General features: G+C 30.2%; 1 protein-coding gene across 8 annotated transcripts in view; it reads right to left on the bottom strand.

Annotated features, from left to right (window-relative positions):
- LOC143230915 (thymocyte selection-associated high mobility group box protein TOX-like) overlaps nucleotides 1-15,114 on the bottom strand; it is a 166,512-nt gene that overhangs the window by 5,952 nt on the left and 145,446 nt on the right. For 7 of the 8 annotated variants that reach the window (XM_076465225.1, XM_076465222.1, XM_076465228.1 and 4 more), the window contains 5 exons: nucleotides 10,782-10,917; nucleotides 9,735-9,815; nucleotides 8,618-8,836; nucleotides 6,902-7,114; nucleotides 4,672-4,823 (listed from right to left, as the gene is read on the bottom strand). In XM_076465225.1, the coding sequence (XP_076321340.1) occupies nucleotides 4,672-4,823; nucleotides 6,902-7,114; nucleotides 8,618-8,836; nucleotides 9,735-9,815; nucleotides 10,782-10,917 (801 nt within the window). The remainder of the gene's footprint in view (nucleotides 1-4,671; nucleotides 4,824-6,901; nucleotides 7,115-8,617; nucleotides 8,837-9,734; nucleotides 9,816-10,781; nucleotides 10,918-15,114) is intronic. The other variant, XM_076465223.1, reaches the window with a different exon arrangement.

Raw genomic sequence — 15,114 nt, 5'->3', positions numbered from 1 at the left:
AGACTTCAATGATTTGATTAGAGATCTTGATCTAACAAAGTAGAATGCCGAGACTATATTTGGGGGCTGAAACATGAAAGTGATTTACATTACAGTTAAAAATCTCAAAAAAACTACTCACTTCTAAACATTTTTGTGTAACTTTAGTATAAATACATGCAAATCTTGATTCATGTTGTTTTATTCAGACCTCATGCAAATGAAAATATGCAAATTTGCCCATTTTTACATAGAAAATAGGTTAATTTCTAAATTTCATTATCCAGGTCACAAAAGCAAAGTTTGAAGGGAATAACGGCCATTTTCTGTACTTTTACAACATAAGCAATTAAAAAATAATATATACTATTCAGGAACAAAATTTGTGTTACACGATGTAATTACATATCAGATATATACAATACCTTAATAAATTTCATATTTGTTGACTAATTTTGCTGTCTACCTGTAGTTATTATGATGAAAAGTCATAATCTTCTCAAATTAAACATAAATTTGTACAACTCATTCTTTGGTGAATAAATGCTAACATTAATATATATCACTAATAATAACATTTCAAACAAATAGCCTCATAAAACTCATTTTCCCACAAACCTTTAGACATTACCAGAACCTTTGCTTTCTTTATTTCATCATACGCAAAAAAGAATAAAAGCGGGGCATAATATTAAGTCTGTAGTAAATATTAAATAGCTATGATACATTAAAGATATGTCATCCTGTAATAATGTGGCATAAACTTCAAAATGGATTTTTTTTATCTTCAAACTTGTATTAAAAGAAAGAGCTCCAAGAGTGATTTCACACACTGAAATACACATGATCTTAACATTAGAAACAACTGGTGGTTTTCTAGTAAGATCACTTGAAAAAATAATTTCACTTAATTAACATTTTGCAGTGTAGTCTAATTTTATTTCAATTAGTTTTTGTATCAACCAATATTCTTCTAATCAATAAGTGGTAAGAGAAAAGGAAACTTTAACTGTAGCACTGGTATTAACTTTAACAATACTGCTTTTATGTTGTTTAAAAAATTACCTCATAAGCTATATTCTTACAAAGAAAATTAAACAATAGAAAATTAGTGACATGAATTTAAATTTAATTGAAAACCTTCATAAAGTGGATTTTAAAAACTGAATTAAAGACCAAACTGATGTTATCAATAAGTTGCATAAATAAGAAACAGAAAAAAAAGGTTAAGTGCTAATTTGAACCTTTAGCTAAAAAGTAGTCATGTAGTCAAATCAATGCATCCAGATCAGAGGAATTTCATTTGTTTATTGTTAAGTGCAAAATTGTGCAATGAGCTATTTGTGCTGTATCCACCATCAGTATTGAAACCTTCATTCTGCCATTATAAGACTTATCAATGAGCCATTGGAGAACTCAGAGAAATATAAAAATTCTCAATAGAAGTAATATAACCATAGAATATGGCATTAGCTTAGATGATGCAACTATTTCTCAAGAGAGGACCAAATTTTGCAAATCAAACTAGACTAGAATATGTCACAGAATTAGACATTATATTACCATTGCAGCAAACGTTTCACAAAATATGACAAAGAGAAAATAAGTTTTAAAAATGGGACAGAAACGGAAGAGATTTGTCAGAACAAACAGAAGGGTGTCAACTATCAATGCACCCACTTTTGAACACACCTTTTAATCATCCTAAGACACCAGGCAGTGAAAAGATAAAATATAACAGTAGAAACCATGGAAATTCTTTCTAAAAAGGTATTGACTACTACACATAAGTTTTATAATTATGTAATTAAACCTAATTTTATTTTTTTGGGAGAAGAAAGCTTTGTAAAAATTATGAGGTAACACCAATGTAATAGTTGAAGAAACTGATAAAAGTAAAGGATTCATAGTTTTAGTAAAGAACAGTTGTGTGAAAAATATATATTCATTTGTTAAATGAAAATAAATATCTACAATTAAAGAGGGATCCTATTAAAATATTAGAAGGTAAAATTAGAATTATTTTTAATGAATTGAAGAAAGATACTTATGTAGCTTCACAAATAGTAAATAGTTTAAAACTATATAACATTCAACCATGAGTTCTATGGCCATCCTAAAGATCATCAATTTGATTTACTCCTGGTACCCACAGCATATGCTTGCATATTTGGGATGGAAAGTATATCATGAGTTTTAAATACACTGTTACACCTATTACTGTACTTAGTCCCTGCTCATATTAGCAGCACATATCATTTTCTTGAACAGTTACAAAATGTCTAGCACCTCCTTAATGATAATTCTTTCTGTTTAAATGGTCGTTGCTTACCCACTATCCATGGGTCTTGAGAAAGGTGGAGATTGTATTATGACCATGACAGGACAAAACAGAGATGACTTAGAACTTCTAAATATTTTAAATGATTGTTAGAAGCTCTGAAGTTTGTGACAGGTAATTAATATGTAAGATTTAATGGGGAATTAAGTCTTCAAATTCATTGCTAAAATCAGGGGTTCTCTTCCCCTAGGTGGACACAGCAGATAGCCTAATGTTGCTTTGCTATACAAAAACACATGCACATACATCCACTCATAAAACTTACACTTGCTTATGCCATACCAGATAGAAATTTATAATTTTTATACACTACCTTTCACGTTAGGATTGTGCAACTCATTAGTGGTACTTTCAGCAAGTCATCCACTAAACCTATTTGTTAGAATTTCCACTCACATCTTCACATTATAGTAAAAAGAGGTGTAGTTATTGATTACTCTTAAGTAAAAATGCTTACTCACAGGAATTTATACAAAACATAATGAGAAATTTTGATAGGAAAAGACAAAACAGATACATTCCCCTGAACCATGGAAATAAGGAAATTAAATTTAAAACATAGGTTACTTGTATGATACCAGTATAACTGATAATACTGCTACAAAAACCAAAGAACATAAATTGAACATCAGACTTACCAATTAAAACAGTACAAAAACCAGGCATCTCCCTTAAATAATTAATAACAAGTTTGCCATACAAGAAAGAAATATAATATGTTAAAAACAATTGAATAACTGCTAAATATGGACTACACAAATGATATCATTGCGAGAACATTGTTTATGAAGTAACTTGTGGCAGATGCTCTAGTATATATGTAGAAGAAACTTGTCAACCCATAGATGACAGAATACTTGAACATGTGCATCTAAAACCTAAACAGAAGCAATGTTATTGCTAAGCATTATGGAAAGGAACACAGAATACCACAAAAAGATAACACTTTACCAGATGCCTAAGCCTTATCTAAATGTTACAATTTTCTTGACCAACAGATTAAAGAATTCATTTTAATCAAAAAAAAATTCCATTGAAAAATATAACTTTTGGTTTCTAGCATAGAGATGTTAATAGCATTGTTAAAATTTTATTGTGTTTGAGCTTTGACAAAATCTCTATATATTTTCATAATGGTTCATAGACATTTTTTGAAATATTTTGTGGATTTTTGATATAACAGAATGAAATAATACAAGAACAAGTATGAAGGTGTACTTTATATATGTAATGTATGCTATTCTAAATCTTATGATTTTAATGATTCACCTCCTCACTTATACATATTATTGATTTAACTTTATTGGTTTAGTTTGTTTCAGCAATTTAAATTAAATAATGTTTGATATTATTCTAACATTATTAACTTTCAACTGGATTAGTGAAGTTGTAGGATACTGATAGTTCCTGATGAAGCTGCAATAGAGAAATACTGAGCTAATAAAGATACGTTTTGAAAACATAGGTTATTAATTTTCTTGCATGAAGAGAAATTAATGTCTCATAATAAACTTCAGTTTGTATTAAACAAAGTCCAAAATAATATTGTTATTAATTGAATAATTGCAATTTCAACTTGTCTGTTTACATAATTGCATAATAATAAATTGTAATGAATTTACTGTTATATATTTATTTTAATAGCTATGTTTGTTTCAGGTTAATACATATTTATAAGTGTATGTAATTTGTACTGTTACATATATATTCGTAAGTCCTGCCTGTTCTCTAAATTTCTAGAAGATCCTGAAGTGTAAGAATTGACAAAGTATATATATATGTACATAAATGCCAGTATTATTGCCAGCTGAATATTCAATAATCTTGCCTAATGAGTATTTAAGGTAGCCATCACAAAGTGCAGGATAATTATAAAGAAAGATAATTATAAAGCATAACAATATTAAAAGAAAATCACATATAAATGTGGATTTTATAAACTATGTCCCCATATAATAAATTAATTTGTTTTAAAATATATTAATTATTTGTAATTTTAAATAAAGAAACAATTTGCTAATTTGGTAATACAGTTGGTGAAATTATCATATTTTGCTGAACTTTAGCCAAGTTAAACAGATCAAAACCTAATAAATATTTGTTTGAATCAAAAATATTCCTAATACTTAAGAGATGATAAATGAGATGCTGATACTTCTTCCACAGCTATAATTTTTCAAGTGAAGATATACATTGTTTGCAACAGTGCATAACATAAATTCCTGCTTGATGATTATAATTTTTAACTAACTCATGTTGAACAAGAATGTTGGCTGTGTAGCAACTTTTTGTATTAGTTGAAGGAACTCCAAAATAAGAATAAAAATATTAAATGCCAAAATAATATGTACCTGCAGTTGGAAACAACGTAGTCATTACCACAATATTCTTTTTCCCAGTCTTGGTTGTTAACTGTTGGATTTGTACAGCTGTTTTGTAGTTGCTGTTGTCCGTGTAATATATTTTGTGACATTGTCATTCCATGATTGTTTGGCATAAGTACCTGAAACAGATTACAATAATTTCTTAATGGCACTGGTTGTTAAAGATGTGGAAAATGACTCCACATCATACATCTGCATTTATTAATCTAAAATAAAATATATTGTTTTATGTTTAAACACAAATAAATAAAACTTATGGAATAAAATTCAAATATTTAATAACAATTAAACTTACTAATGTAGAAAAGTAATTTTTTTTTTTACAGAACTGGATTCTTCAGAATTAATAGGAAAACAAATATTAATGAATACAATTATATGTAACAAAAGCTTGTTCACTAGATTCTCTGCTATAGACTGAATCTATTTACTACATATAACAATGAATAAATCATATATTTCTAGGAGGGATAAATGGAAAGTATATATTGTGAATTGAAGACTTAATCACATAATATATGTTTGATACAATCTTCACTGATGTTTTGAAGACAATCTCAGCAGGGTTAGAAACTAAGCTGGTTTTGCTCTATCTTCCCCTGTTTTGCTCTTTCAATAAGAACACTTTACCAAATATGAATAAAATAAATTTATATTTTCTATTCTATCACTTTTGTACATAAAAGATTTCAGTAAATACCCTTTTTTGGGTTATGTCATTAGATTTTCTTGGTTGAAAGCTTTAACCACTTATCAGTAAATTATTTTAGGATTGAAATGTGCAGTGATGGTGATACCATGTTAATCATTAAGCAACAACTATCAAAAGCAGGAAACAAGTTTTATAAATTATAAAGGGTTTAGGAAAGTAGCATGATCAACACTGGTACAAAACTAAGAATATTTAACAGTGATGTCATGTATGTTCTCATTGATGGAATAGTCATAGAACTGTACAGCAGAAACTGACAAGAATAACACATCATTACAAAGACCCTCAGAATCCATTGGAAAGAGTTTTATATAACATCAGAAATTCTAAGTACAACAAACCAACCTAAGGAATGAACTGTAGATAGAAGATGATATTTCACAGAGAACACACTTAAAATTGCCATTGTCACAAATGAAACGTTAAATGATACTCAGAAAGAGAAAAAAGAAAAAGAAAACATCACATGAAACAATAAAGAAAGAAGCTAAATCTGTTAAGACAACACTACGGAACCTGAAAAGACCAGCACGAGTTAGAAATAAATGGTTTGGAACTAGTGGATGTTCTTTAAAATTAGAGTGCATGTGAAAACACCAAAGTAAATACTAAAGTTCTTAATTTATTGATTGTTAGATGTTTTTTTCATTTTCCCATTGTCTCTCTTTGTGGTGTTGCAATCAACAAAATAATATCTTCTGTCAAACTGATACTTAAAAGTACAGGGTGAAATGTTTTAACAACAGAGAGAGGGTTACCATGTCCTATACTAATCTTTAGTTGAGAACAGGAGGCTAAAATATTTATTATTTGATTATTTTGCTGTAAAAAATTAAATTTATATTATTTTTACAAAGTCATATGGTTTATTACTGGTAAAATATATCACTTACAATACTTAAGTGCTTAATAGTTTATTTACTTTAAGAAATGCAAGGTTTGATGCATTGTTGATGATTTAACAAATGTTAATAAATATTAATACAAACTAAATACATAAATCATTGCTACTTTAAACCATGTGTACTTAGTGAAACTCCATAATTACAGAATTAAGGAAAACAAAACATTTGTATGATTCCCAAATATATCATTTATTCACGACCATGATGTGTTCACTGGCAAAACCATGGTCATGTATTCATGTGAAAAATCATAATGATATACTTTATTAAATGAAAATAATTAAAATAAACAATTTTTTTGCTGTTTTCTCTTGTAAAGTTAAGTAATCAAGATTTTATTTATAATTAAGAAAATTTAATAACTTTCAAAACAGTTATTTAAAACAATTTAAAATTGCATAACTTCTTATTATAATACAAAGGCATTTATCAAGCCATATACAAAATCAGACTTCATATGAAAATAACTAGAACAGAAACTTTAGAAAACAAAATATTATAAGAATGTAAAACTATGTATTGTATAGGTCTACAATAGGTCCAGTTTGTATTCTTAATGTAGTTTCCTGTTTTCACTTACTGTTGAAACATTTTGGGAGTATGACGATGGTGCTGAACTGACAGGTTGTGATGGAGGTGGCATCTGAGATATTGCTGATCGGTTACCCATTGGTAACATCTGTTGCACAGGACCTCCCATCTGTTGGTGTAGCATAGCTGGTGAACCATGAGAAACTTGCACAAGATGCATTTGTTGTTGGTGTATTCCTCTGGTGCCATTCATAGGATGGGCCTATTCAGTTACAAATCAATACATTAGTGAAATACTCCATTTATGTAGTACACCACACACAGATATTCTACAGTTGTTAGATATGCACAACTGTTTCACATTAAGTTCAATGTTAGCATTATAATGTAGATAGTTCATATAGTGGGGTATTATAGTTAGTTATTTTAAAGAGCAGTATCTTATGATAAGTTTGTTTCTGAGGAAGATGTTGCAGAAAACTATCAATATCAAGTACTATGTGGACAACATTCTGATTCATCCAGCCAGATTGGAAGACCACCTGAGAAACTCAAAGAACTGTTCATGCAAATGTATGTCTATGGGAACTGAATCTACAGAATTAGGACTAGAATGGAGTGCTGTAAAAGATTTATCAAAGTAGTTCTAGACTTTAACAAAACTGTTCACTGTTCAGGCTGAAGCATCAGACGTTGAAATTAGAGCAGTGCTTCTGAAAGAACAGCAAATGAACTGTCTCCTACAATGTATATCAGTAAGATACTGTTCATTTGTGAGAAGAACTACTCTGTGATTGAAAAAGAGTTTATCACCCAGACAGACCATTAGCTCCTTGTATACATCCAGAGGTGACAAATCAAAAGTATAAGAATCATGAAGTAGGCCTTCTAGCCCTAGAATTACCGACTCTACATCAGTTATTTATAGAAGTGAGATTTTATGATAAGTTTGTTTATGTAGTTCAGTTGTTATGAATTAGCAAATTTTTAGATTAGTGAGTTTATTGTATCATGTAGCTGGTACTTCTGAACATCTTAGTAGATTTAATTGTGCATTATTACATCAAAATATCAAGTAATGTATGGAATGTTCTAAACTTCTTTTGAGGTAGAAATATGCGTCAAAAATCATTATTCCATTCTTGTTTTAGACTGCATAATTGAAACTTTAATGATAAAGAGTGCATAGTGGTGAAGAAGTGAAATTACCACAGACTATATTGCAATAACAAAGCAGAGACAAATAATTTGTCGTGTTACTTGTGTTATAAAGTAACTGAGCCAGCCTTTGACAAAAATAGAGACAAAAAAGAGGCAATTATTTAAAGTTAAGTATACAACTGTAGTAACTAGCAATGTAACAAACATTTGTAAACATGTTTTATTTCTTTTTAATAACTTATTTTAAACAAGTAAATTATGTCATTGTTCACTTATAAGATGAAATGTTTTGCCAACAAGTCGTAGTCACCTACTGTAAAGAATCAGATCTTACAAAACCTGGCAACAATAAAATTGTTCTATTCATAAGTTAAATAAAAACAATGAGCTTATGATAACAGAAATTATGCAGTCATTAAGCAGGTATTTTTAAGTAGGAGTTAAGTGACTAAATAATACACACAGTAATAAGTTCTGTAATAAGTGTAGGCTAGACAGATGCTTTAACTAAGTAACTATCACATCAATCTTATCCAAAACATAGTAAACAATATATTATGATTAGTATAAATAAATACATAAGCACATTAAATTATCAGCTTACCATTGTCCATACCTGGTTGGAAAGAACTGGTGGTTGTGGTTGAGTCATGGCCACAGAGACTGATGAACCTTCTATGAGAGATGTCAACAGTGGCGATTTCTTTTGCAAGTTTGATAATGACTGTTGATTTGACGATGAATTGGACAAAGCAGTCGAAGACATCATCGTTGTTGAAGTTACCGAATTTCCTCCCAGGTTATCAGACTGATCATTAGCAGCCTTATAACAGAAAAAAATTTAAATTAAATGTTAATTTTGAAACTTGCTGTTTGATAATCAACCACACATTTATAACTTTGATAAACACAAAATATTTTGTGTCTCTCACACAACTTTGAAGAATATTATCAATTAATGATGTTAGAAAAATATGTAAATTCAAAAGTCTTGATAGAAATGAATTAAAACCATATAACCCAAGCACTTTCAAAAAGTTGACCTATCAAAAGTGCTGAGGTTATAGGATTTTTATTCATTTATAATAATTAATCAAATATATCATTAATAAATATTTGTGTTAGAGAATTATACCATTTGCTGGTATATAAAAAATGTTTGATGGAAATAAGGTAATAACTTACTGTTAGTTTTATTACTTGTCACTCACATATTTCTCTTATCTTAGTATCATTTATATGTTCATAATTGATGGTTTTAGATGTATACCTATACTAAAACTTTGAATTAAATAAAAAATCAGAATTATCCATTGAATCATCTTATGAATCTATGACAGATAAGAGGAAGAAAACAACAAACAAATGTTTCCTAACTAGTGAGTTAATTTAAGCATATAAAGTACTTTAAAATCCCACCCAGTATTAAAAATGATAATTTTAACACTGATTTAGTAATAGTTGCTCAAATACTCACCCAGTTGTGAAATGTTAATTTTGGTGCTGATTTAAAAGAGTATGTTGTGTAAATAACCCACACAATGATAAAAATAATAATGTGGATAAATTCTAGTCCTTTTATTACTAATTACGTGAGTAAAATTATGTTACAATAGACAAGTATAAACCTGATTGAACTACATCCTGTAATGAGAATTTTAAGTTTGGGAAAACTAAATATGAATGACTTAAAAAAAGAAATTCAGTTCACTCATATTTACCTTAGAGACAAGACTTGCACGATATGCAGCTAATGCTTTCAAGTATTCTTTCTTTGCTGCTTCAGTCTTCTTCTTGTACATCTAATTACACAAAAAATTAATTCCTTATAATATGAAACAGTGATATCAAACACTTGTGAAAATATTAGCGACAGATTAAGTACAATTATCCAGTGTGTGTGTGTTTATACATATATATATATATATAAATGACTATTTTACTATAAAGTAAAATTTAAAATTTCAAAAAATAAACCTGTTTATGAAATACTGTGGAAGTTATTTAAGTTTAAGCATATCAAAATTCAATGAAATAAATTTATTTAAGACTTTTTTGGTGTTGTAAAGATTTAAAACAACAGTTTATTTGGTGTTCATTTTATCACTTCATCCTTCTGTCATATACAAAATTACTCAACTGAAGCAGGAAAGTAACCAGCCAATAAAATTGCAACTTTAATTTCTACTACATTGTAGAACACAGTTGTCCATTTTATCAACTTTGAATTAATAAAACACTAACAATAAGAAAAGTGCATCAGATAGATATGGTTGAGAAAGCACCTCTGTGATGCTCTAGTGACTAGATTTGCACCACCTGTTGTTCCAGTTTTTGCTTTTCCTAAATCACCATTCATTGATTTTTACATTTTTTTTTGGTTAATTTACTTTAACTGGGTTTCATCTCGTGGTCATTTTTCTTTACAGAAGGAAAGTTATCAAAATAAATGAAAACTATTATTATGAGTCATACTTGTAAGATATGCAGACTGTGAGAGATCTATTATAAAGATCATAAATATGCATGATATACATATATGCATGTTAGTCTTCTTGTAGCATTATAAAAACTCTTTAATGCTCATTTTAATCTTCTTAAGATGATGGTGCAATTATTTTTTACAAAAGTGGCTCAATGAAAAAAAATGCTCTTATTTTCTTTACTGCACTTTCTGTAAATATAAGGTTAAGGACATTTAGAACACCCTTTTTGTCTTTTCTTGAGAATTTTTAACAGTAAATTTCATACGTCAGTTATAACCTTACACTTTTATGTTCTGCATCCAATCCATCCCACATGGAAGCTACAATTTTGGAAACTTCACCAAAACTCGCACTTGGATTCTGACCCTTGATCGCTGCTTGAGTGTCACGAAAGAAAAGAGCATATGCTGACACTGGCCTGAAAAATACAATAAAATAATTTTTTCTTCCGCTTTTGCTTAAGAACAATTCACATTAAAACTCCTTAACGAAGTATCACATTCAGTTGGCTTTGATAATATTCATATAATCGTAATCTATGGCATGGCATAGCTTGATGGTTAGAGTACTCGATTGACAAGTTCTGAGTCGCAGGATCGAATTCTATCACCATATCTTTTAAACCATGGAACATTATAATGTATCTGTCAATCTCATTGTACACTGGTATAGAGTAACTCACAAACTAGTGATAGACAGTGTTGACTAGTAGCCTCACCCTTACATTATCACTTCAAAATTAGGGACGACTTCATGTAGATGAGAGTGAATTCAACAAATGGAGTTGTAATTTAAGAGTTAAGTTTTAAGTAGAACCTGATCCTAAATCAGAGTTATGAGTTTAGTTTTAATTTACTGCGACAGCATTAAAAAGGGTATACATAGAAACTTAAAATTGGATAAAAACGTGAAAAATGCCCTATCAACTGTTTGTGAAATGTTGAATTTTACACAAATAAATTAAATGAAAGAGTATTTAACACATTAATATTAAAATAATTACATACATGGATATGACCTCAAAAGGGGTCAGACTGAAAGCATGTACTAACTACGCTATGATTCTCCTCTAGCAATTATAATAATATTAATGTGCTAGGGGGAAGATGAGGTCAAATGAATCTGATCCTCCCAGGTTCATAAGATCTAAAGTTCAATGCCAACAAGAGAGTCAAGATCAACGTTCTCTAACTTTCATAGTGTATTGTCGACAATAAAATTTAAATATTGTGATATGAACATTCTTTTGTCCATTCATAATATAAAATGTTTCAGATGGATTAATGTCAACAAAAATAAGTAAAAATGTATTATTATAAATCTATATAACAACAAAATTAATTCCATACTGGCTTGGCATGATTGGGGGGGGGGGTTAAGGCACTCGACTCGTAATCTGAGGATCGCGGGTTCGAATGCTCGCACTTTCAGCTGTGGGGGCGTTATACAGTTACGGTCAATCCCACTATTCATTGGTAAAACAGTAGCCCAAGAGTTGGCGGTGGGTGGTAATGACTAGCTGCCTTCTCTCCAGCCTTACACTGCTAAATTAGGAGCAGCTAGCGCAGATAGCCCTCGAGTAGCTTTGCGCGAAATTCAAAACAAACCAATAATTCCATACTGAATAAATAAAAATATTCTCGTGAACTGGTGCGTTTATTTATAAAAATAAAATTCTTAAAACTGATTCTTAAAACGTATGTATAATAATATTTAAGTTATACTATCTATCATATCAAGTGTCAGCGAAACCTTTAGATTGCTTAATACCAGGCCTTATCAAGCCGGCGGTGTTACAACAAAACAACAATGATTATGCACCATTTCTAAAAAAAAATTCTACTACTAGAAATTTTTAATTTTTGTAAAGAAGTTTTTATCAGCTACTGAATGATAATGTTTGTGATATTATCATTTTCATACAGTTTTTTTTTTTATTCTTTCTGGCTAAGTTTCTTTGACTGTTTTTATTCCAGAGGTTTCTATACAAACATGTTTGGGGCAGAATTAATATTGAAACTAAAAATTACTTATATGATTTGCTAACTTTGAATGAATTATCTCAGATGATAATTATAAATAAAAATACATATTTGTTCACTGGTCATTTTAGATTATCATATCAAATGTTATATTACAGTTGGAAAGTGAACTGCATTTATATGTTATAACTTACACATTGGCTTTAACAGCAATAACAGCGGCATCACGCAAAGGCTGTTCTTTTGTTGTTAAAAAAAAAAAAAGAAAACCTACACAAGGGGCTATCTGTGCTTTGCCCACTACTGGTATAGAAACCTGATTTTTCATGGCATAAGACCACAGACTCAGCACTGAAAAGGAGAGGAGCACTTCGCACGCGAACACGCACAAAGCAATATAGAAGTATTAAGTAATGTGTTGATAGATGGCGCCAAATGAAAGCCTTACGACATATTTGGTCAATACGAGAAGGTGATAATACCAAACAGCCCTCCCCAGTTCCAGTAGTTCAGCGGGATACTTGTGAACATGCAACGCTGAAAATCGTGTTTCAATACTAGTGGTGGAAAAAGCTCATGTAGCTCATTTTGCACTTTATGCTTGATTTTAAATGAGCAAAATATAGGACAGTATGTAGTTTGACAAAAGAAAGATAACCTGTTTTACATATATCTCAAGTGCAAAACCAAATACATTTTTATATGATTTTGCATACGAATAGAATGGAATTTGAGCACTTGTTTTGATTGAATTTTCATACAGAAATTCCACGTTGGTTCGGACTCTTTAAGAACCTGTGCTTTAAGGGATATATGTAACAAACACGACTAAACAAATTTACAAGTGAAATCTGCGGTGAATTGAGCCATTTAATTTTAAAAAATACACCAATAACTGTGAGTACGTAATGTGGTACTTCAGATCATCAACGTATTAACCTATTATCGAATTTAATTAACACGAAATGAAGGTATGCTTATACAAACCATTTATATATATATATAATGATTAAAAAATGAAGTCGACAAACAGATAACAATGGTTGTATAATTAATTTTATGTAACAAATACATAATATATATATATCCAGTCATTTGCCAAATAATACTGACTTTAGAGTAAATGTTTAAATTTAAACAACAGTGTTTTCTGTACAATAATACAGAATATGTTATTTATTGTATGACTATTAAACTGAAAAAAAACAGATTGGGCCTAAAATTCGTATAGTTTGGTTGGAAGGTAATCAGTGTGCTGTATAATCTCTACGCATTTTCATAAACAATAAAATAAACCCTCAAATACCAATACTTTATAATATGTACTCTGAACTAGTAAATGCGTGATTTTTTACTTATATGTGTGTGAGTTAATGTAATTTCGTTTGGATAATGTGCTAAGATATTTAAATATTTATATATTACATAAATGATCTGTATGTATGTTATCTGTCACTAGGGCCCGGCATGGCCAAGCGTGCTGAGGCGTGCGACTCGTAATATGAGGGTCGCGGGTTCGCGCCCGAGTCGCGCCAAACATGCTCGCCCTCCCAGCCGTGGGGGCGTTATAATTTACGATCAATCCCACTATTCGTTGGTAAAAGAGTAGCCCAAGAGTTGGTGGTGGGTGGTGATGACTAGCTGCCTTCCCTCTAGTCTTACACTACTAAATTAGGGACGGCTAGCACAGATAACCCTCGAGTAACTTTGTGCGAAATTCCAAAACAAACAAACAAAACAATCTGTTACTAACTACAACTTACAGGTATACAGTTTTCTGCGGTGGAGTTATGCGTCTAAACATTTTTTTTTGTACAATGTTGAATTTAAGTTTTCCTATTTGTTTTATGTTTACCGGGATATTTTGAAATATACACGTGACATGCCGCAGAGGCTTGCCTTGATTTCACTGGCACAGTTTTATTAATCTCACTAGTGGAGGCACACAAAACATTTGCGGTCCAATTTCTTTGTTGTAACAACACTTCTTTTAATACAGGATTTTTAGAATGACACAAAATAATTCAAATCCAGGCACCGAAGATCGATACACTGGTGTTGGGCTTAATATTATTTAAGTTTGTTATTAAATATGTCCTATATACGTAAAAAAAAGAAATAAAAGAAGCGGTACAGTGTAACTTGCGTACATTTCTTGCTTTAGTTTAATTAAGGATAAGTATTACAGTAGGTAATACTTTCAATGAATACATTTATATTATCATTCTACAACCTAAGGTTAGGCCTTTTTAAAATCTTATTAGCTTTCGATATGTTACTGTACAAAATGTTTACTAAAATATATTCATCGCTTTTAGTTTACATTTGTTGAAATGAAGTGAATGCGCATGTCCATTTAGATAGTAAGATGTACGTAAATTTTCAGGACAAACCAAAAGTTCGTTTGATTATATTAGACATTTTTCCTCCTTTAACACTGGATCTGCACCGCGGTATAGTACACATACCACTTTACAGCTGTCTTTACAAGAAGCATGTTTACAGTTGCCTTTATAATAACGTGATGTATAGCATACTTTGTTGGCATACGTACCAATACAACTTTATGAAATTAAAACGAAGTAGCGTATTTACCTCTCAAATTCTTCGAAAGCCTGAATTATGTTAATTTC

Source organism: Tachypleus tridentatus, chromosome 10 (assembly GCF_004210375.1).
Source record: "Tachypleus tridentatus isolate NWPU-2018 chromosome 10, ASM421037v1, whole genome shotgun sequence".
Taxonomy (NCBI): domain Eukaryota; kingdom Metazoa; phylum Arthropoda; class Merostomata; order Xiphosura; family Limulidae; genus Tachypleus; species Tachypleus tridentatus.
Note: the sequence above shows the minus strand (reverse complement) of the source record. Positions and strands in the feature narration are given on the sequence as shown.